The sequence below is a fragment of the Pelodiscus sinensis genome, chromosome 2 (genome assembly GCF_052426305.1).
Source record: "Pelodiscus sinensis isolate ZL-2025 chromosome 2, ASM5242630v1, whole genome shotgun sequence".
Classification (NCBI taxonomy): domain Eukaryota; kingdom Metazoa; phylum Chordata; order Testudines; family Trionychidae; genus Pelodiscus; species Pelodiscus sinensis.
Genome location: NC_143053.1, coordinates 170142819 through 170164594, shown reverse-complemented (window position 1 = coordinate 170164594; position 21776 = coordinate 170142819). Strand labels below are relative to the sequence as shown.

At 41.0% G+C, this 21776-nt stretch overlaps 1 protein-coding gene across 2 annotated transcripts in view; it reads right to left on the bottom strand.

Moving 5' to 3' along the window:
- The window catches only part of VPS41 (VPS41 subunit of HOPS complex), a 154460-nt gene that overhangs the window by 56894 nt on the left and 75790 nt on the right, over positions 1-21776 (bottom strand). For both annotated transcript variants that reach the window (XM_006124074.5, XM_025185171.3), the window contains exons 8-12: positions 16595-16714; positions 8787-8933; positions 7606-7672; positions 3061-3158; positions 1354-1483 (exon numbers count right to left, since the gene is read on the bottom strand). In XM_006124074.5, the coding sequence (XP_006124136.1) occupies positions 1354-1483; positions 3061-3158; positions 7606-7672; positions 8787-8933; positions 16595-16714 (562 nt within the window). The remainder of the gene's footprint in view (positions 1-1353; positions 1484-3060; positions 3159-7605; positions 7673-8786; positions 8934-16594; positions 16715-21776) is intronic.

Below are 21776 nucleotides of genomic sequence, written 5' to 3'. Positions count from 1 at the left end.
TTAAACTCACCCTCGGCAGGCACGAGCTGGGCGGAGGGAGGAGGGGCAGGCACAAGCTGAGGAGGAAAGGAGGGGCCGGCAGGCATGAACTCGGCACGCCGGCAGCTGGGCGAGGGAGGCCCCCGTGGCAAGCGCAAGCTCAGTGCGCAGGCAGCTGGGTTGGGGAGGCCCCCGCCGGCAGACACGAGCTCAGCACTCGGGCAGCTGGGCAAGGGAGGCCGCCTCGGCAGGCGCGAGCTCAGCACACAGGCAGCTGGGTGGGGGGCAGCTTTCCTTCCCATTCCTTCCCTCCTGTTCTCTTATATAATGGGTGCGCATTATACACAGGAGTTTGGTTTTTTCATGATTTTAAGAGTCTAAACTCAGGGGGCGCATTATACTCGAGATTTTATGGTATGTTACCCTCCTTTAATGCTTCGTTGATGGCATCTCAAATCAAGAATAGACTAGAAGCCCTAGTCATGGAATAGGAGTCCCTTATGCTAGGCTCAATACAAACATAGAAAGGCAACTATTTGACAAAAGTTGTTAAAGGTGTGACATAGTGGGGGTACTTGCTGGGCTGTGATGACCTCTGCTGTCTGGAGCAAGACCCAGCAGGGAAAACCTCATTATGCAAAGGTGATGCCAAACCTGTTGAACCAGATACCCCCCATGGAGAGGAACAAAGGAAGGGGGAATGCTGCCCTGGCTGGGGGGCAGGGCTGGAAGAGGGTTAGTTAGTTGCTGGCTGGGAGCATGGAGGAGACAGCCTAGGGAAAGGGGCTGGAGTTTAGGGGCCCAGTCTCCCCCCATCTCAAGGGGGGCCGGAGGCATCCTAGCCCAGCTCTGTGGCCAGATTACATCTGTGCTGTGCTGTATCTTGGGGAGGCAATAAACTTCCTCTATTCCACCGGCTGGTGCAGTCTGTTTGTGCCATTTCGGGGTTGCAGGAGACGGGGGACCCCAACACGCCATCACAAAAGGTTAACTCAGATGTCAAGGAAAAACATTATTTGCTCCATTAGTACATATGAGATTATTTTGTGGTTAAATATGTAACTTAATATATGTAATCTACTAATTAAATATTCTCAACATACAATACCTACAGGAGATCCAAAGCAACCAAGCAAATGCAATACAGTCAAGTGAGTGTTATTCTGGAACTTAAATTTTTTTAAATATCTTGACGTTCTGTAATTTTAACCTTGCAACCTAGCAGAACAGGTGGCAGTAAGTGCCACAGAAAGATACTGACAGAGGATATGGTAGCAATTTAATGGTCTGACTGCTACAAGAGTAATTAGTCGAAGCTGTTGGTTACTAAAAATCCAAAACAGAAACCTACAATGAGTTACTGAAATGTCTCACCTAAATGATAATCTCTACATTCGTTTTCTTGGAACCCTCTAACAGTCAGAGCATCAGAAGAGATCTCTTCACAAGATTCAGGTAGAGGTTGGATAATATCCAGTCTAGGTCTTGCACAACATTCCATTTCCTGGGGGGAAAAAAATCAACCACAATAAATGTTATCTGTCATCTTTATATCAACTGATGCTCACCAGAGAACAAGGTTTAAATACAAACTTCTGCCACTGAGTTTTCCAGAATGATACCTGTTGAGGACAATGGACACACCCAAATTATCAGCACCAGACTTAACTTCCCAGTTCTCTGTAGCTATGAAGTGATTATCACCACAAGAAACACAACTGAAATCTTCCTTCACTGTTTTGGTGACTTTATAGAATAATATCACAATCTGAAAAGAGTGAACACTATGCATAGAGAACAGGGCGGAAAGGGGAGAGAAAAACTTTCCCACCAATACTCAGATTTGAAAGCAGAGGTATATAGGCAGGACAGTGAGTGGAACCCTTCACAGCAGCTACACATTTGCTTCGGACAATTAGAGGGTATCAATTTGAACAGCTTGGCATTGTTCATGTGTTTAAAAAAATCCCCAATGTAAACACATCTCATTACTATGATCTATCACTGCTTGACCTGAAATTCTTTTTCCCTCCTTGTTACCTGAAGCAGTCAAAATTTCTTTCACTTTTCCCATTTACCTCATGCTTTATCCCAGCTCTTTTACAATACTACTTTTTCATTAACAACGACTTCCAATTTCCTTGCTCACTAGCATTTCACCCTGCCATTTCCCTTTTCATTTGTTACCTCGCTTTCTTTCAAAAGTCTCTCTCTCTCTCTCTCTCACACCAAAGGAATTACACTGTGTTAGCTCTCTTGGGAAAAGCTGCTGTGGCATTTCCCCCCCCTTAAAATAAATAAATAAAAATAATAACCTGACATCCTGCAATAGGGCTAGAAGCTAGCCCTATTGATTTCCATAGTTTTGAGCATTAGTTTGAGCCTACAGCATTTCATTGCCTAGCAACATGTGCACCCAGTTGCTTAAGGTTACTATAGTGATGACTGTCTAACGCAGGCACACTATCAAAGAGATGATCAAGAACATCTGCCACTCTTATATTGGGGCTTCAAGGGCTTTCCTTTCCCCACTTTTTACTGTGTATTTTGAAATAAATATATGAGGCAGGCACGATTATTTCCCTTCTGGTTAGTGATGTTAATTCCAAGCGCTATACATTTCCAAACATATCCAGTGCACAAAACAGATGTCTTGGAGGTGAAGGAAACAATCAACTGCTCTTCCAATAATTTCCACTGCCCAGACCACTCTGACTCCTATTGTTGGAGCTGATTAACTTCACTCTCTCTTTCCTGAAAATGCACACTGTCAGCAAGTTGCCCCTCCTTTCAGCTTGATGTATCCTTCATTCCTTCTCATGCACAAAGCCCAGAAAAGACACAAAGAGGCTTTCTTTGTTTCCCCCCCATGGAACAAAAGAGACCTGACTGCAGAGCCTCTGTAAGGTAAATACACTCGTCTTCAACATAACCTTTGTTGCCCTTATGTTACAGGTCAAGGAAGTTGGATCCATTGTTCACTACAGATTAAACTAATGAAGAATAATTTCATAGATTATCATTGTATACAATTTAAAACCTGAGAAGATTGATGTGCAACTGTAACACTAAAATAATTACCGTTTTCTCAGAAACCTCCTTTACATATGAAAGTACAACAAGCTGGTCGCAGAGAGGTGCAAGTCCACTGATGTAGAATTCAGTATCAAACTGGAAAACTGCAACACAGGAAAAACACAGATTTATATGAGAGCACGATCCTCTCTCCAAGAAAAACATGGATCTGATTTTAGGGGTGTCCAGCTGTGCATACTCAGCATCACAGACAAATCAGGCCCAAGGTATATAAAAGCACTACAGTACTCCTTGTTAGACTCACTGGGTGACAGAAGATTGCAACTTGCAAATGAAACTAAATTAAGGGTTAGCGAAAAAACATTCTTAGGCTCCATCACAGGCTATCAGTAAGACACTTGAAATAAGAGGGGTCATGTGGATTTTCAGTAGCGGATCACATAACAATAGGACTCAGAGCTTGAGGCAGAGCTAGTGCAGTTTACACAAAGTATTAAGAAAAATTTCCTACGTTCATTAAATTGTAGAAACTGACTTAGTAGTCCCCTTAAAGCTACTGGTGTGATAAATGGGAATTCTAAGATTATTATTTTATTATAAACGTATGCTTCATTATGATTTTTATAAATAGACTCAAGATTTTTTTTTTAAAGAAAATGTTAACAGATACTTTTCTTTGAACTGATTAGTAATGCAGAAATTCAATTTCCAAGATCACTCTTGAACCCAGGGGATTTAAATACTGACTGTAACTGTGCTGCTGGATGGGACTGCAAGAAACAACTGACTTAAAAAAAAACAACAAAGTTTAATTTCAGTATACACTGAATCACAAACAACAAATATATTTTACCCAAAATGGAAATAAATCACAAATTTTTTCCTGCCCAGTTTACATTTGTAATCTTGAAAGATAAAATAAAGAAAGCTAAAGAAATAAAATAAATGGGGAAGGAAGAGGTGAAATTGTCCATTAAGTAAGAAATACACCTATGAAATAAGAGTTAAAAGTAAAATTTGACTCTTAAAGAAGTAAGTACATATATTAAAACCATTAACACAGAAACTGTGACATCATTGTGGGATGAATGCATCACATAAGGTTAAACATTCAAACAACAATATCCTTGGGGAGAATACACTGAAATTTTTAATCCTCTATGCAATTGTTTTGTGCTGCAAGATTTAACAAGACTGTTTGAAATATATGACATTTTGAGTACTCATTTTAGAACAGCTGAGGTCAGAAACATTATCTGCATAATATATTTTGCTCCTGACATACAATTTAACATTTAAGGTCTGAAAGAAATACTTAAAGTAGAGAGGGAAAACTTGTACACAAAATAAAATGGATAAAACCAAAAACATTGATTATAATGTTATCAAGTTGGGGCTAAAGAAGATGTCTACTTCTCAAGAGACATTTTTAAAAAGAGCTGGGTATTCAAGTTCGGTGTAAGAGAACAAGGCATTTAGTGACATCTTTAGAAAGAGCACGAGTAAAACATGTTACATAAATTTAAATTTTGTTGTTTTTCAAATGGACGATTGTTCGCAACTCAATTAGGCACTTATGAAAATTTTACCCGATATGTCCACCTAGTGGTGAAGCTGCAATAATCCAACATAGCTGTTGGGCAAGATGAAACAGAACGCTGCAATAAGATTTCTTCTCAATGCTCAATTTTTCTAGTTCCAAGTTCAGATTTTCTATAGCTCATCCTTCTCAAGAGACTTTGTTGAAATACAATGCTGTAGTTCTCTCATTATGACCTTGACCAAAGAACATCTAAGACAAATGCTTCTTGTTTATCTAATAAAAGGTTTTGATACAGCTAATCCAAAGGCTTTTACTGAACAGATTATAAACGTTATAGCCATACAGAACACAAGGTAAGTAGCCAGCCTAATAGTTACAGGTGGTTTGTTACAAGACAGAACTACCAAATAAGCTATTCAATAATTGAAATGAATTTCAACTGGATCATGAAACTATTAAACCAAAACTAGCATCTATTTGCATTACAAGGCCACATTTATGATTAAGGCTTACAGGGAACAAGATGCAAGATTCAGATCAATTCTGTCGTTATGTTCATCTGTCAAAAAAAATCCCTCAAAAACACAAAAAAAACCCACGCTGAAATTCTTGATCTTGTTCATTTAAAAAAATAAGCCAAAAACCAATAAAATGTCAAGGTACTGTATTTTACATCTTTTACTAAATTACATCAAACTGATTTAAGTGCACAATGTTAGTATTTCACATTTTAAAGATGCACAACAATGCTTTAGACAAAACTAAAAACAAAATGCTTGTTTCACTTATTTAATTGCCTATAGTCTCCCTTTTTATGGTACAAATATATTGGATAAAATCCAGACCTCTAAAAGTCAGTGAGATTTTTGCCATTGGTTTCAAGAGAGTCAGAATTTCACCATCATCTTTTGAGATGAGAAAGCAGGAAACCGGCATAGTGAATTCATTTGAAACCGATCCATTCCATATCTTTATGTTGGGTGGAACTGACATATGAGGGTACAGAATATCTCCACTTTTTCCTACATTACAGATTTTAAGATGGTCTTCAACTATTAGCACAGTTTAAGCAATACAAAATAGGTCAAAAATATCACTAGTTGATCTGAGCTATTTTCATAGCATGCAATGACATCCAACGGAAAATAAAAATCACAGTGTGTAATTCACCCTTATATAGAGGGGCCAGCAAAAGGCTTATGAACCACTTCCTGTCTCATGCAGCTAGCACACAGATCAAGCTATGTTTTCCTGGATAAACTACAATATCAAAATTACCTTTAAAGTTTTTTAAATTAAAATAAGTAACAAGCAACAGGAATGGGTTAGTGCAGTACAACAGAACAGCAAGAGCTCTGAAATCAGAGGGAGTAGGCAGAGAGATAAAAAAATCTTTAAAAAAAATCACAATGGTATTTAGTGCAAGTTAAGCTTGAAATTCAATACCAATACTTTCAAATCAATAAAGTGACTACCTACCAACTTGGGTACATATGTGGTAGCTGGAAGAGCTGAACTGACACAATCAGCTCATCTAACAAACTATTACCCAGGCAGCAACATTTGTGGAGTTTATCTAAGAACCAGACAAGCAGTGAATTGTAGTATATAAAGGAAGGGACAAAAGTTAAAATTATTACATCATCATTGCCAGTAGAGTGAAAGATGACAAGTTATTATAGCAACAGATGCCTTAACATCTGAAACCTGTCCAGATGTTTAACTTAATTTCTCTTAGGCTATGTCTAGACTGCAGGCTTCTTTCGGAAGAAGCTTTTCCGGAAGAGATCTTCCGAAAAAATTTCTTCTGAAAGAGAGCTTACACACTGCAAACGCGCATCGAAAAAGCCATCTGCTTTTTCAAAAGATAGAGTCCACACTGAATGGACACTATTTCGCATGTAAGCTGTGATTACTATGGGTGGTATGGCCACCAGGCACCTGCTTTTTCCTCTTCTTGAGAAAGAACTCTCTCTTCCCCATCCACACACACTTTTTTCCCCAAAAGAGCTCTTCCAGAAAAAGGCTTCTTCCTCAAAGAAAGAAGTTTACCAATGTCAGAAAAACCTCTCAGTTCTTCCGTTTTTTTTCCCGAAAAAAAAACTCTATAGGTATAAAAAGGCATCAACATTGTAAAAGAAGTACAGTTAGAACAATTTAGTATAATTTTTCTTTCATGGTATAGGACAGCCTGGTTTAAAAGCAAGATCGATGCCACATTTATTTCCTGACTGTACTACCATCAGGAAACAAACCATCCCAGAATGAGATGGCAAGAGAGAATTGCTTTATAATATTGGCACCTTTGCTTTCCGGTATAGAGCAGAAACAGTTTAGTTTCCTACTCACCAAGCTGTACGCCACTGTAAAATGTTTGCACTCTCTTGATGCCAATGTAGTTTGTACTGTTAGAAACACATGGCACCGGTACTGGCACTGTTTTGGTGTCATGCTAAAACTACCCTTTTTACTTGTGCTTTTACTTGTGGGCGGGTAGGTGGGTGGGTGTGTTCCGCCTCGAGATGTTTTTAGTAGGTTTTGTTGTCCCTCTGGGTTCTCGTATTTTAATTACACGTATGACCAGCATAGAAGGGGTAGCAAAAACCAGGAGGACAGAATCAAACTATAAAGCAAACTGAGGACACTGGAGCAGTAGAGGCTGCACAATACAACATCTAAAAGCAAGAAAATGGAAAGGAGGTGGTGAGCAAGGTAATCAAGCAGCATACACAGCTGCTACTGAGAAGATGTGGGATTGGGAAGTTTAGTGCTATGGCATGAGACAATTTCTGTTTTAAGAAGGGGGCCAGAACACAAAGAAGTTTCGACTCACAGCGTTATAGAACTTTCCAAAATAGATATAGGTAAATTTCACAGATTAAAAACAAATCACTAACACTGAATGAGCCATACAGAACTTGTCTGTTACTACAGTTATTCATACTGAAGTTAGAATCCAGGCCTTGCAAAATTATGCAACACTGAAATGTTATCTGTGAAAACCTTTTGTTATTTTTTAAAAGTAGACAGAGTTTGTGGGATCTTACTTATTTCTACATAGCGGCTTGGCAGGTCTCGCATTTCACTTGCATGCCGCTCCTTTACCGAACATATCTAGAAAACAAAGATTTTATTCAGTACTGTTTGTGTCAAACTATTTTGCATTCTGAAGTACTTTGAGGTATATGCATTATTAGAGCTTTAATACAAGTTGGGCTTTGCACTGTTGCAAGCTGGGCAATTACTATTTACCATTATTATTTAGAAGGAGATGATTAAAAACTGATGAAGCTGCAAGAAAGTACTACACAAATAAAGGTTGGAGAAGGAAGGAAAAATGACTCAATAACTATGAACTTGATTTTCACACCTCCTCCTTCTACTGAGTGACCCCTTAAGTCTTCTTCAGTGGAACAAAGTATTGTACAACCAGAATAAGTATGGCAGAACCAGGCCCTGTACATTTGTTTAGTGATTTATAAAACACTCTCTCGCTCTAGGTGCATTAATGTTATGAAACAGATTGCAAATATGTAAAACAGATGCAACACTTACTAAACCTCACCATATATTATACTCTTCCAAGATTTTAATGTCACAAAAAAGATACTTTATTTTGTTTCCTGTTTTACTTCACCCCTTCCTTTCCATTTGCTCATATACCAGCCATATAAAAATGTCTCAATACAGCAGTCTCTTACTAGAAAACACCTAATGTTCATGTAACAAACTCAGTGAGAGTCTCCAAAAAAAAAAGTCATACACTTTTCCAAAGCATGTGTTTAAAATGCTAGTTTCCTGCTAAAATGGGACTGAAAGAAACATTCGTCTCCTCTTGCATGGTTGAAAGAAATTGTGTGTCCATCTAAGCAGTCAGAAAACACACACCTCATGACAAGCTGTTCCTGCTTATGCTAATAAAAATAAATGAATTCGACAACTCTACAGGAGCTTTCAAAAGAGGTAATCTCTTGAAGGCACAGAAATGAAAAATGTCCCCAGGGATTACACACACCGTATGTGCAGAGAAATCTGTCTGACCACTGGGTGTCTGTCATTACTCCTCATGAGGGTCAGCCCAATGATATTTCTATGGCAGCAGGAGTTCTGCACACAGTAGTCAAACCAAATTCCATTCTTTTCAATTGTCTTTGCTTTTCAAAACTAATCCTTAGTTTTTTGTCTGTGATAACAGCAAGCATTTATTTATAAGGACAGGTAATTGTACCTTTACTGAAGTTCCCCAGCCAATAATCAGTGTTAAATTATCTTTCCAGCAAAGGCTGCAGGGATACATATCTGGGCGAAGGCTTATATCATCACGAGGCACATTGGTAATTCTTTGCTTGGAGATCATGTCAAGTATCTTCACACCCTGGAAGTTAAATACAATACAGTCTTATCAAATATGCCATCTCTTCTACAAACGACATCTCAAAACATGTTGTGATATATTACAGTGTGTTCAGTCTATGGTGTACGTTACAGCACACAACTGTGTCAAAAGAAAGCATAGTAGAAAAATGTAAATGTTCAATATTCTGACCAATATAAACCACAAGAGGAGAAAATAAAGAGGTACGAGCTAGGGATGTTAAATATCGGTTAACTGAATAGTTGATTAACCTCGTGAATGCTTATCAGTTATTCAAGTATTCTATAGTCCCCGGGGGGCGGGGCTGACAGCCAGAGCATTCTGGCCCCACTCCTGACAAGCCCCTTGGTATCAGACGCAGCAGCATGGGGTGAGGGGATTGAGAGGGGAACCAGTATAAAAACCAGTTCCCCTCACAGACCAGCTGCCTGTCACCCCGTGCTTTTGCCTCTGATACACCAGCCACTGTTCGGAGGGAGGAGGGCGGGAGATGTCTGACCTCCCAGCCCCAGCACAAGCTGGAACTGAGCTGGGCTGCCTACCTTCCCAGCTCCTAATATACTTTAAACACAGATCTGCAGCAGGGGTAGGTCCCGGACGCGGCACAAGCCAGGACTGAGCTAGGCTGCTGGTGCCTGTTGGAGCCCCTCTCCCACCCGCAGGCTCCTGGGCAGGCCAGCACTTTCCCATGCCTGCTTGTCCCTGGGCCGTGGGTATTGCGATGCTCCCCTGGAACATCTGTCTCTCTGCAGGAAAGGGCCCGCTGTCTAGGCCTTGCTCGAAGCACAGCACCATCATCTGCACCGAGACCTTCAGTGTCGGTTCAGGGACGAGGGCTAGGTTTAATTCAAAGGATCTCCTGTGATGACTGCCCTTGTAACTTTTCTTCACCGCTAAGCCAGCTGCGAGCTTGGTGCGTCCCCCACCTCCCACTCCATCTATGTGACTGAGCGTGAGCCACACGTGGAAATACACCTAGGAGGAATTCATGAGTTGGCAGATAGCCTACCTGCAGTCCCTTACCCAGGGACTCAAGCAAGAGTGCCAGAAGTAGGCCGCCAACCAGGAGAAAAACCGGGCTGACCAGGAGGAAAGAAAGGCACTTGGGATGAGCTGGGGCAGCAGCATGACGCTATGTTCTCCACCCTCAACATGGAGATGGAGCGGATGGTGTCGTGCATGGAAGAGGGCACCAGCTCCCTGCCCATATACCCCATGGCTTCCCTGGGGCTATGGGGCCCCAGAACATGGGGCAGTGGGTCCTCTAGGGCAGCCAGAGCCTTCAGACCACCTGGAGGCAGGCACCACTTTCAGTCCTGTCCCTGAGCCCTGCTTTGCCATTCCAGTTTCTTTTCCCATTCCCTCCCCTATTGTAGGTTCCTCTGAATAAAGAATCCTGTTTTTTCAAAAAAGATGTCCTTATTGTTTGCTCTGCAGGGGAGGAAGGGAAGGTAGGAAAGGAGTGCAGCGGATGTGAGGAGTGGGGGATGAAAAGCACACACAGGGAATGCAGGGGCCCTTGTGGAGAGGCACGGGGGAGAGTCTCAGAACTGGCCTTGCATGAAACTCTTCTTCGAGGCCTCTCTGATGAGCACAGCCCCTTTTCTGTGCTTTCCTGATGGCACTGGTGTCTGGCTGCTCAAATTCCCTGGTCAGACATTCAGTGTCAGCCCCCTACCCTAGCAGGAAAATTTCCCCCTTACTTTTGCACAGGTTGCAGGGCACGCAACAGGCCGCTGCCACGAAGGGGATATTGCACTTGCTGAGGTCCAGATGGGTGAGGAGACTCCCGAACCTCCCTTTTAACACCCAAACACACATTCTATGACCATTCAGCACTTGCCCAGACTGGTGTAGAACTCCTCCAATCTGCCCATGTAGGGCTTCATGAGCCAAGGGAGCCAGGGGTAGGCTGCATTGCCCAGTATCACGATGGGCATGTCCGCCTCTCTGACTCTGATGGTGCAGTTGGGAAACAAAATGCCATTGTGCAACTTGTGAATGAGGCAGGAGTGCCGGAAGATGCGGGCGTTGTGCACCTTTCCCAACCATCTAACGTTGAATGTTGGTGAAGCATCCCTTGTGACGCAAGAGGCGCCACAGCACCATGGAGAAGTACCCCTTTCAGTTGATAAACTCCGAATCATGGTAGTCAGGGCCCAGGATGGGGATGTGCGTGCCATCGATGGCTTCCCCCGCAGCTGGGGAAGCTGACGACGGTAAAACCATCAACAATGGTGTCCACGTTTCCTAGAGTGACAACCCTCTATAGCAGGATGTGGTTGATGGCCTTGGCTAGGTACACAGGCATGGCCCCGACTGTGAATTTCCCCATGCCAAACTGGTTCCCGACTGAGAGGTAGCTGTCCAGTGTGGTGAGCTTCCAGAAGGTGATGGTCACATGCTTCTGCAGGGGGATGGCAGGTCTCAAAGGTATTCTGTTACCTCAGGGCAGGGGTAAGCCACTTGCAGAGCTCCAGGAAGGTGGTCTTCCACATGTGGAAGTTCTTCAGCCACTGCTGATAATCCCATCCCTGCGGGACGATGCGGTCCCACCAGTCTGAGCTTGTCTCCCTCCACCAGGAACAGCATTCCACAGTGTCCAGGGGATTGAGGGGCATGTGCAGCAGCAGGAGCACCAGGACCTGAGTGAGCAAGGCCTGTGGGCCACGCTGGGGTTCGTCCTCGTTCTGCTGATGCAACACATGGGCAGTTTGGAAGTACTGCACCATGAAGAGCAGCACGAGGCCTGTAAGCCTAGCACGGCTTTGCAGCAGCTCTGGCTCCATGGTGTGAGTACTGTGGCATCTGCATGGGCAAGCAGAGCATAAGAAAGTATGTGCCCGCTGCATCCCTTTTCTGCCCCATGAGGGGGAAGGCAGTGGAGGAGTGGCTTGTGAGCTGTGATCATAGAGAGGAGCCCCTGTAACTGTACGTTGCACCTTGCCAGACCAAACAGCCACAGGAAGTATCTGCTCTCCTGGTGCCCTCCCCAGAGTGCTTCCAGGGGCTCTAAGTCTCAGGCAGGTTGTATTAAATGTGGAGATACTATTTTGGACTAATTCAAACTAGTTCTAATGTGTTAAAATCTGGAGTTAAGTCGAATTAACTAATTTTGAAATAATGTCTTAGTGTAGACATGGCCTCAGTGAGATCTCTTTGGGTTTACCTACAAGCAGAACAGAAGATGATACCACAAAGGACAGCTAAGTCCCTGCTCCAAAATCTGAGACCTAGTCCAACCTTCAAAATCTTGCTGAGCTGTCCTAGTGGACATTAAAAGTTCTCCAAAATGTGTTAACATAGCACTGTTTGAACATGGTCAGTTAACGCACCACATACTAATGTAGGCTAACATTTAAACCCATTTGGTGCAAATTAAAGCACTGTGTAGACATAAGAATATAAGAAAGGCCATACTAGATCAGATCAAAAGTCCATTTAGCTCAGCACCCGGTCTTCCAACAATGGCCAATGCCAAGGTTCCCAGACAGAATGAACACAACAGGTAATCATCAAGTGATCCATCCCATGTCGCTCATTCCCAGCTTCTGACTGACAAAGGCTAGGGACATCACATCTGCCCATCCTGGCTCATAGCCATTTATGGACCTAAAGACTATGGTCCTTTAGCTCAAGCCAAAAAAGGTTCATGCTTTTAGCTCTGGAGGTTCCCAGTAGATATATACTGGGTTACCATAACTATAAACCCTGTAATTAGTTCATGCTGTCGGTAGTTCATGTACAGAGGGGAACATTTTACATACAATGAAGGTGTCTGATGGCAGAATTAGGCTTTACGACTATGGATTCAGTCTGGTGGCTATTTCAAAAAAATGTGAGATCCAAATTATTTGTACACAAAGGGATGTTGTTAAGAGCCCAAAAGCAAACAATTCCGCTGTGTAGGAAAGATAGAAAATATGGCAAAAGACCAGCTTGGCTTAACAAGGAGATCTTGCATGATCTCAAAATAAAAAAGGAGTCATATAAAAATGGAAACTAGGACAAATAACAAAGGATGAATATAGGCAAGCAACACGGGACTGCAGGGGCAAGATTAGAAAGGCAAAGGCAAAAATGAGATCAAACTAGCTACAGCATAAAGGGAAACAAGAAGACCTTTTATAAATACATTAAAAGCAAGAGGAAGACCAAGGACAGGGTAGGCCCACTGCTTAGTGAGGAGGGAGAAGCAGTAACAGGAAACTTGGAAATGGCAGAGATGCTCAATGACTTCTTTGTTTCGGTCTTCACCGAGAAGTCTGGAGGTGTGCCTAACGTAGTGAATACAAGCAGAGAGAGGGTAAGTTTAGAAGATAGGATATACAAAGAACAAGTTAAAAATCACTTAGGAAAGTTAGATATCTGCAAGTCACCAGGTCCTGATGAAATGCATCCCAGGATACTCAAGGAGCTGATAGAGGAGGTATCTGAGCCTTTAGCTATGATCTTTGAAAAATCATGGCAGACAGGGGAGATTCCAGAAGACTGGAAAAGGGCAAATATTGTGCCCATCTATAAAAAGGGGAATAAGAACAACCCAGGAAACTACAGACCGGTCAGTTTAACGTCTGTCCCAGGGAAGATAATGGAGCAGGTAATTAAGGAAATCATATGCAAACACTTGGAAGGTAATAAAGTGATAGGGAATAGCCAGCATGGGTTTGTGAAGAACAAGTCATGCCAAACTAATCTGATAGCTTTCTTTGATAGGATAACGAGCCTTGTGGATAAGGGAGAGGCGGTGGATGTCATATACCTAGACTTTAGTAAGGCATTTGATACGGTCTCGCATGATATTCTTATTGATAAACTAGGCAAATATAACTTAGATAGGGCCACGATAAGGTGGGTGCATAATTGGCTGGATAACCGTAGTCAGAGAGTTGTTGTTGTTAACGGTTCTAAATCCTGCTGGAAAGGGATAACAAGTGGAGTTCCTCAAGGGTCTGTTTTGGGACCCGTACTGTTCAATATCTTCATCAATGATGTAGATATTGGGATAGAGAGTACGCTTATTAAGTTTGCAGATGATACCAAACTGGGTGGGGTTGCAACGTCTTTGGAGGATAGGGACATAATTCAAAATGACCGTAGCAAGTTAGAGAAATGGTCAGAGGTAAACAGGATGAGGTTTAATAAAGAGAAATGCAAAGTGCTCCACTTAGGAAGGAACAATCAGTTCCATACATACAAGATGGGAAGCGACTGTCTAGGAAGGAGCATGGCGGAAAGGGATCTAGGGGTCATAGTGGACCACAAGTTGAATATGAGTCAACAGTGTGATGCTGTTGCAAAAAAAGCAAATATGATTCTAGGTTGTATCAACAGGTGTGTTGTAAGCAAAACTCGTGAAGTCATTCTGCCGCTCTACTCTGCACTAGTTAGGCCTCAGCTGGAGTACTGTGTCCAGTTCTGGGCGCCACATTTAAAGAAAGATGTGGAGAAATTGGAAAGGGTACAGAGAAGAGCGACAAGAATGATTAAAGGTTTAGAGAACATGACCTATGAAGCCAGGCTTCATGAACTGGGCTTGTTTAGTTTGGAAAAAAGAAGATTAAGGGGGGACATGATAGCGGTTTTCAAATATCTAAAAGGGTGTCACAAGGAGGAAGGAGAAAATTTGTTCCTCTTGGTTTCTGAGGACAGGACAAGGAGTAATGGGCTTAAAGTGCAGCAGGGGAGGTTTAGATTGGACATTAGGAAAAAATTCCTAACTGTCAGGGTGGTCAAATATTGGAATAAATTGCCAAGGGAGGTGGTGGAATCTCCCTCTCTGGAGATATTTAAGAACAGGTTAGATAGACATCTGTCAGGGATGGTGTAGACGGAGCTTGGTCCTGCCTTGAGGGCGGGGGGCTGGACTCGATGACCTCTCGAGGTCCCTTCCAGTCCTATTATTCTATGATTCTATGTCAGAATACGACCAACATAACTAAATGGTAACATACTGAATCTTAGGAGGGCACAAAAGGCATTCTTTACAGTGGTTTCATCAGCATGGAACACGAAGGGTATGTCTACACTACATGGCTCCATCGACACTACATGGCTGCGCGCTGTGCCGATCTGCTGTTTGGCGGCACAATGTGGTAGTCTGGACGCTCGGGAATCGACATCAAAAGCATTTGTCGACCACCCCCGGTAAACCTCATCCCACGAGGCATAACCTGAGAAAGGCTTTTGATGTCAACCGCCAAGTGTCCAGACTACCGCGCTCTGCCACCAAACAGCTGATTGGCACAGCGTGGCGGCCATTTTGATGTAAATGAAGTGGCGATTATTTAAATCGCCGCTTCATTTTGCTATGTCTACAAAGCTCATCTACATGGCTCCGTCAACGGAGCCATGTAGTGTAGACATACCCTAACTGCCCTGGATAAGGAGTATCTTGGTCATTAAAAAGGTTAAGGGAAAAACCAAGGGTCAACTATATTAAACTTCTGAAGGGCAAACATCATTTCACTTTCCATATGAGGAAAAGTCTAGCTGTGACTTTTTGTGTCTGGCAGACAGCTTTCAGCATGTTATTAGGATTCCATGCTTCTATGAGGTACACCCTCTAATATTCCATGTTGCTATGAGGTACATTCTCTAGAGATGCCTTTCTTCAACTGTTACATTTACTCCCAGAAGAGTTTCATAGAATAAATATTTTAATTGCATGGCTCTGAAAAGAATAAGCCATCACCAGTGGTCATGCCAGGAAGATGATGAAGCAGCATGTGAAGATGCATTCCAATGGCATAATTGTTGAAAAGAAGCATGTTCATGTTGCAGGCAATGCCTGTTGATTACATATAAATTAATCCTAAAACTTGATCAGAACAACTAAAAATAGCCTTTGACAACTTAAACTTTACTGAATAGAAAAGAAGAACATGGACAAAAGGGCAAAGCTCCCATTTTCATAGGTGACCTGGGTTCCTAAGTCACATTTGAAAATAAGATTTAGATGTTTTTGAAAATGCTACACGTCATATAAGGCTTTGGAATGTTTAGGCCTGACCTTGTAGTTTGATCTGCAAATGTGGGAGAAAGCCCATGGTGTGCATTAATCTAGAAAGTCAGACTAGATTATGACCATGGTCCCTTTAAACCTTAATCCATTTCGTGAAAAAGGGCAATTTTCTGCTAAGCATTTTCCAACCAGGACTCCCAAAGACCTATCCAAATTAGTAATATTTTTAAAAGTTTACACCCATGGAACTACACTGATGTTATTACAGGTGCAAACCTCAACATAGACACCATTAACCTGTCTGAAGTAGGGCTCACAATAACAATTCATTTCAAGCAGCGCTGTTGTCAACTCTGGTTTTCCATAAGGGCAGGGTGCATCTCGAAAAGGGCTTTGCACAGGGGTAACTCTACAGTTCTTCAAAAGAATACAGTAGTAGTGAGCATACTGAAGAGCAAGAGAGAGAGAGAGAGAGAACACACCACACCTCAACCACATTCTTCCCAGTACTTGAGAGTAATATATTCTGACTACTAGGGACAAATGTTTTAACATAGCAAAGTATTTTATAAAAGGAGCATTCTGGCAAACTGACGCTTTAAAATGCTTCAAATATTGGCTAAATTTGATGCAACAATACCAGCTAACAGTACACAGTCAGTGGCCAGAGATGGCAGATGCAGCAGTAAATACATACCATGTTATTGGCCCAAGCAATTAAGTGCCCTCTCCATTTTACACTTCTTATATTTCCTTCTCCTTCATGTAAAACAGAAGGCTTCCATCTGTTCATCCAAGTCTTCTCATATAACAGCAACTGTGAAGAAGTGTAACAAACACATAGTTTTGTGAAGCAATGTTATATATAATGAAACTTATTTTTGATTCGTGATTCTAATCTTTGCATTTGAATTGGAGCCCCGGTGTCTCCCCTCCTCCATACAAGAGGCCTGAAGCCCCAACCATCAGCAGCTCCCTTTCCGCATGGTGTCCCTACTTACGCATGTATTGAGAACTCATTCAACAAACTAAGATAACAAGGAAACATTTAAAATGTAAGAAACCATTACAGACAATTCTGCCTACAGATTGAACATGTTTTACTCTGAATTAACAAGTGATTTGGTGACCAGAAATGATACTCACTTTTATTATAACAAGGATTTCAAAGGATAGTTCTACAGATGCCTGTCTCTTGTATAACCACAAGATGGCACCAAAAGACAGATATTCCCAGAAAATTTAATTTGAGACAGAAAATACAAGTTATACCAGCAACTTTTACATGTCAGATGCACTGCAGAGAGCACATACTAACTGAATACATGCTTTGCAATTTCTCCCCCATCAAAATGAGATTATTTTACTAACACAGCATACAGAGCAGTGACACCTGTCAATGTCTATGGATAATTGTTCCTTTGTTCATATAATCTGTGAGTAAGTTACAAACAAAGTGGCATGAATCATTTGGCTTAGTTGCTTTTATGTAATGTTAAACTGAAGTAAAAAATAATGACAAGAGAACTTTAATACATGGAACTCAGAAATAGCTCCTGTTGGTGGCTACATACAATTGGAACGGATTTGTGCTATTTTACATAATATTAAAAGAAGGCTCGATGGGAAAAAAATATTCTTCAAGCATTTGCTTTAATTGTTGTAAGTTAATAATGGTGTAAGTAATAAAGGTACTTTAAAAGTGGCTACATTTATAGGGAATAATATTGATTGCAGATTGAACCCTTTTCTATTTGCAAACAGACTGTGATTATTGAAAATATATTTGCTATTTATAAGTAGTCACTGAGTTCCCTTGGAAGAACACTTTTACCTGAACCTATTTGGTTCATGAGCCACCCAGAGTGGATGACACATTTTTAAGAACAGACAGCATGAACAATTAACAATAAACTAGTTTATTCTTTCAGGATAATTTCCTGGAACTTTTAAATTGAATGATCTTCACAAATCCAAGCTGCCAAATAAGAGTAAACTGAATATATTTACAAAAATATTCACACATCAGAGTTTAAGAACAGAACCCTACAAATTGGAGGGATGGCTGCTTGACATCCGCAGGTATCCACATCCGCGGATGTGTATGTCCGCAGACCATTTTTGCCAATGCCGACGTAGATACCAATTTTGGATCCACACAGGCCTCTAAACGTATATCCCGTTGTTTTGTCCCATATGCTTAGCCAAACTGGAAAAAAAATTAAAACAAGGAATTAAAACAAAACAGAAAAGAAGTTATGACAATTAAAACCAATGATTTCCAGAGGTTCTGAGAACCTTCAGCTCCAAGCCTCCAAGAGAATTGTGGATGCCCAGTACCTCTGGAAAGTAAACCTTAAACATAATACACTTAAAAAAATAAGACTTCCAAAATAAATGTGAAAATTGGTTTAAGGTCTGTAGTTCATTAAAATGGCGCTAATCTTTTGTCCACAATATAAATTCAGAAGCCAAAATATTAAAGATGGATTTGACAGACAACTAAGTGCTATCTGAATTTGCCTATTCTGTACCATGCTTTAGGAAAGAGTTGACAATGTTACATTATTTAGACCCAAATACGCACCAATTTAGAATTGCTATACTATGGCAGGCAATGTCCTTTATGGTTTCTTAATACCTAATTAAATCCATCTGCCGATAGTTAAAAATACTGTTTGTGGGGAGAGGAAGTAGAAGGAACATCTACGTATTGCACCATGGAAAGCCTGGTTTGACATCTCTCCCCCACACAACACTTAACCATGAATAATTCATAGTCTTAACCCCAAACACACATGTGCGTACCTTTATGTACATAATCCGCCCATTAAGTGCAAAACTGATGTTTGCAGGATCAGAGCGAAAAGTCCAGGAGAAAAGAATAGCTACCCCCGTTTTGCAAATCAAGAAACAGAGATCCCACTCAGGAAAACATCCTTATGCAGGACAGCACTTATACAAGTGCTTAGAAGTAAGCAAATGTGCATGCATCTCCCTGAAGTGGGGTCAGAGATTAAGTGACATGTTCCATGTCACATGGGAAATCTGTTGCAGAGGAGTGAGCTGAACCCATTCTCCTGAATTGCAACGCAGTGTCCCATTTACAAGGTCACTCTTCCATTTTGAACAGTGCAAGAGGAGCAAATACTGGTGCCAAGAGCAAGAACTCCTAATCCAGTGGCTTCAATAAGACAATATTCTTCTCTCAAAAATGTGTTCCTCATTTAACTGCAATAAAACCATATACGCTATTTTACTGACATTTAATAAAATCTATTTCTCTTTTTCCTCACACTACAGCCACCTTGAGACTCACTGAACATGAATGTTCTACAAAGCATTTTAGGAGTTTGTAATCTATTGAGCATATTTCTCTTAAAAGCACTTCGCTAATTTATTTAGTTCATCTTCCACACAGCTATAGTATTGAATTATCATTATCGCAAAACCAAGAACAATTTAAACCCAATAGGAGCTGTGTATGTAGAGAGAAAAACAAATGTTTCCAAGATAGCCCCCCCCCCTTTTTTTTGGTTGGGGAAGGCATTTTAGGGCTTTAATTCCCATAAATCCACTCTCTGGCAGCCAGCATTCTCAGTACTTATTTTTCAATAGCAGCAGCAAAATCACTTCCTTGCATTCTTTGAAATATCCTTCATTCTTCTCTCTGTTTTGTTCTGGTATGTCTCCTCAGCTCTTTGTTACAATGCAGCAGTTTTTAAGATGCATATCCCAACATCTCCTATATATAGACACATTATAATATGAGTGCAATACAAACCAACAAGCTAAACCTGCTCTGACAGCATCACACCAGAAACTGGACTTGACCCTCATTTCCTCACTATTACAGAGAAGGGGTATACAAAGCTTTGTCCCACTAAAGTTTTCTTGATTTCTCATCACTTTAGTTGTTTTATGGTATTTTAATGACCATGGCTACGTCTACATTGGCATGATTTTGTGCAAATACTCTTTAACGCAAGAGTTCTTGCGTTAAAGTATTTGCGCAACAGAATGTCTACACTGCCATGTGCTTTTGCGCAAGAGCGTCCGTGCCAGTGCAGATGCTCTCTTGCGCAAGAAATTCATGTTACCAGTCTACACTGGCCTCTTGCGCAAGAGGGCTTAGTCCTGAACGGGAGCATCATAGTTCTTGCGCAAGAAGTACTGATTTCACACATTAGAACGTTAGTGTTCTTGCGCAAGAACTCCCTACCAGTGTAGACAGGCAGCATGTTTTTGCACAAAAGGGCCGCTTTGGCTCAAGATCGTACCAATGTAGACACAACCCAGATATCTGTGTTGAACCACCGAGCTGCTAGCAGTTGCAACAGAAGAAGTTTGCAGAAATGTACTTGTTGGTATCTTGTTAAAAGTTGCTCGTGACCAACAGTTTGAGAAACGCGGGGTTAAGTAAAGGACTTTTTGATGTTAAAACTGAATCAGTGTAATTCAACTAGATTATTGAATACCACTCTATGTATGTTGTACTATTAATATATCAGCCTTTTTGGAGAGAGCTCACGTAGAATGCAGCCACTAAAGAGAACAGACTGGTATTTTGACTTATTAAAGCCTGTCATGCATTAACCCTAATTACATGTAATCCTAGTCTTTAAATTATGCATAGTAATCCTCAATCATCTGAATACAGATACCAAAGACTATAGCAACAGTAATGGCAATGAGATGAAATGTAAACAGATTTTTTTCCAGCTACCAAATACTACGGTCACAACAATGAAATGAAAAACAAATGTTTCAAAAGGGAACAAATTGTTCTTTACAGCTGATTTACACAGGTAATTTTCCACATTTTACATGCATCTATGTCATGTAAAAATACCATGTTGAACTTATGTCATTTCTTCTTGAACTAGTAAAAAGTTTTACAAAAAAATTGCACATTTGACACAACTACAGCAGTGTAGGGGAGCAACAGAGAAAGAGAGAGTGAATGCGAGCAAGAGCAAGTACAAATAAACACTTCTGTTATAAATGGCAATACACTGGGTGGGTTCAAGAAGGCAATAGAAACTTGGTCAATAAAAAGTGGACTTTTTCTTCCAAACTATATCTAATAACATAACTATGAATAAATTCCATAGCTTCAAACCCAGGATGATTCAGGGAGGCTATTTCTACTGGATTAAGTCTTAATTGCTTTAACTGACAGCCTACTTATCACCAGCAAACCAACTGCCAATAGCATGATTTAACCTGAAATCCAAACTTTCCATACCACGGAGTTAATTATTTGGTATAAAATGCCATGTGTATCTTTCCATACTTCACGTATTTTGAAACTTTGTGTCTAGAATCCCATGTAGAGCTATTAAATATTTTTATATACATACACTGTACGTTTATAGTTACAAATACATGGATTTTACATGCAATTTACTGCCATATAACACACAAGTGAATTCTAATTCTCTCTCTTTCTGTCTGACAAGACACATATTGTGTTGACTAGAGGAAAAGCCCATCAACTTACATATATTCTAATATCTGCTTACTAAGTGAAGAGGACACCACTACTATTAAATGACTATCACTACATATATCTTAAGTATGTTCAAAACATCCTACATCCTTGTGAACAACTCATAGCTACAAATTTGGCCTGGTGGATGTTTCAGCCTGTACCCCTGTTTAAGGTAAATTACCCAATGCCTGAACACAGCCTGCCATAGTATTTGCTCTTACTTCACTTAAACTGGACCTCTTAGTATTTACTGACTGACATTTTACAGCTTACAAAGCAATCTGCCTTTCTTGTCTGGTACTCTTCTTCTACACAACGCAATATCAAACAGCTGACTATCTGGTTTCTAAAAATGGACTATGCTGCAAACAGCATCCTGACAATT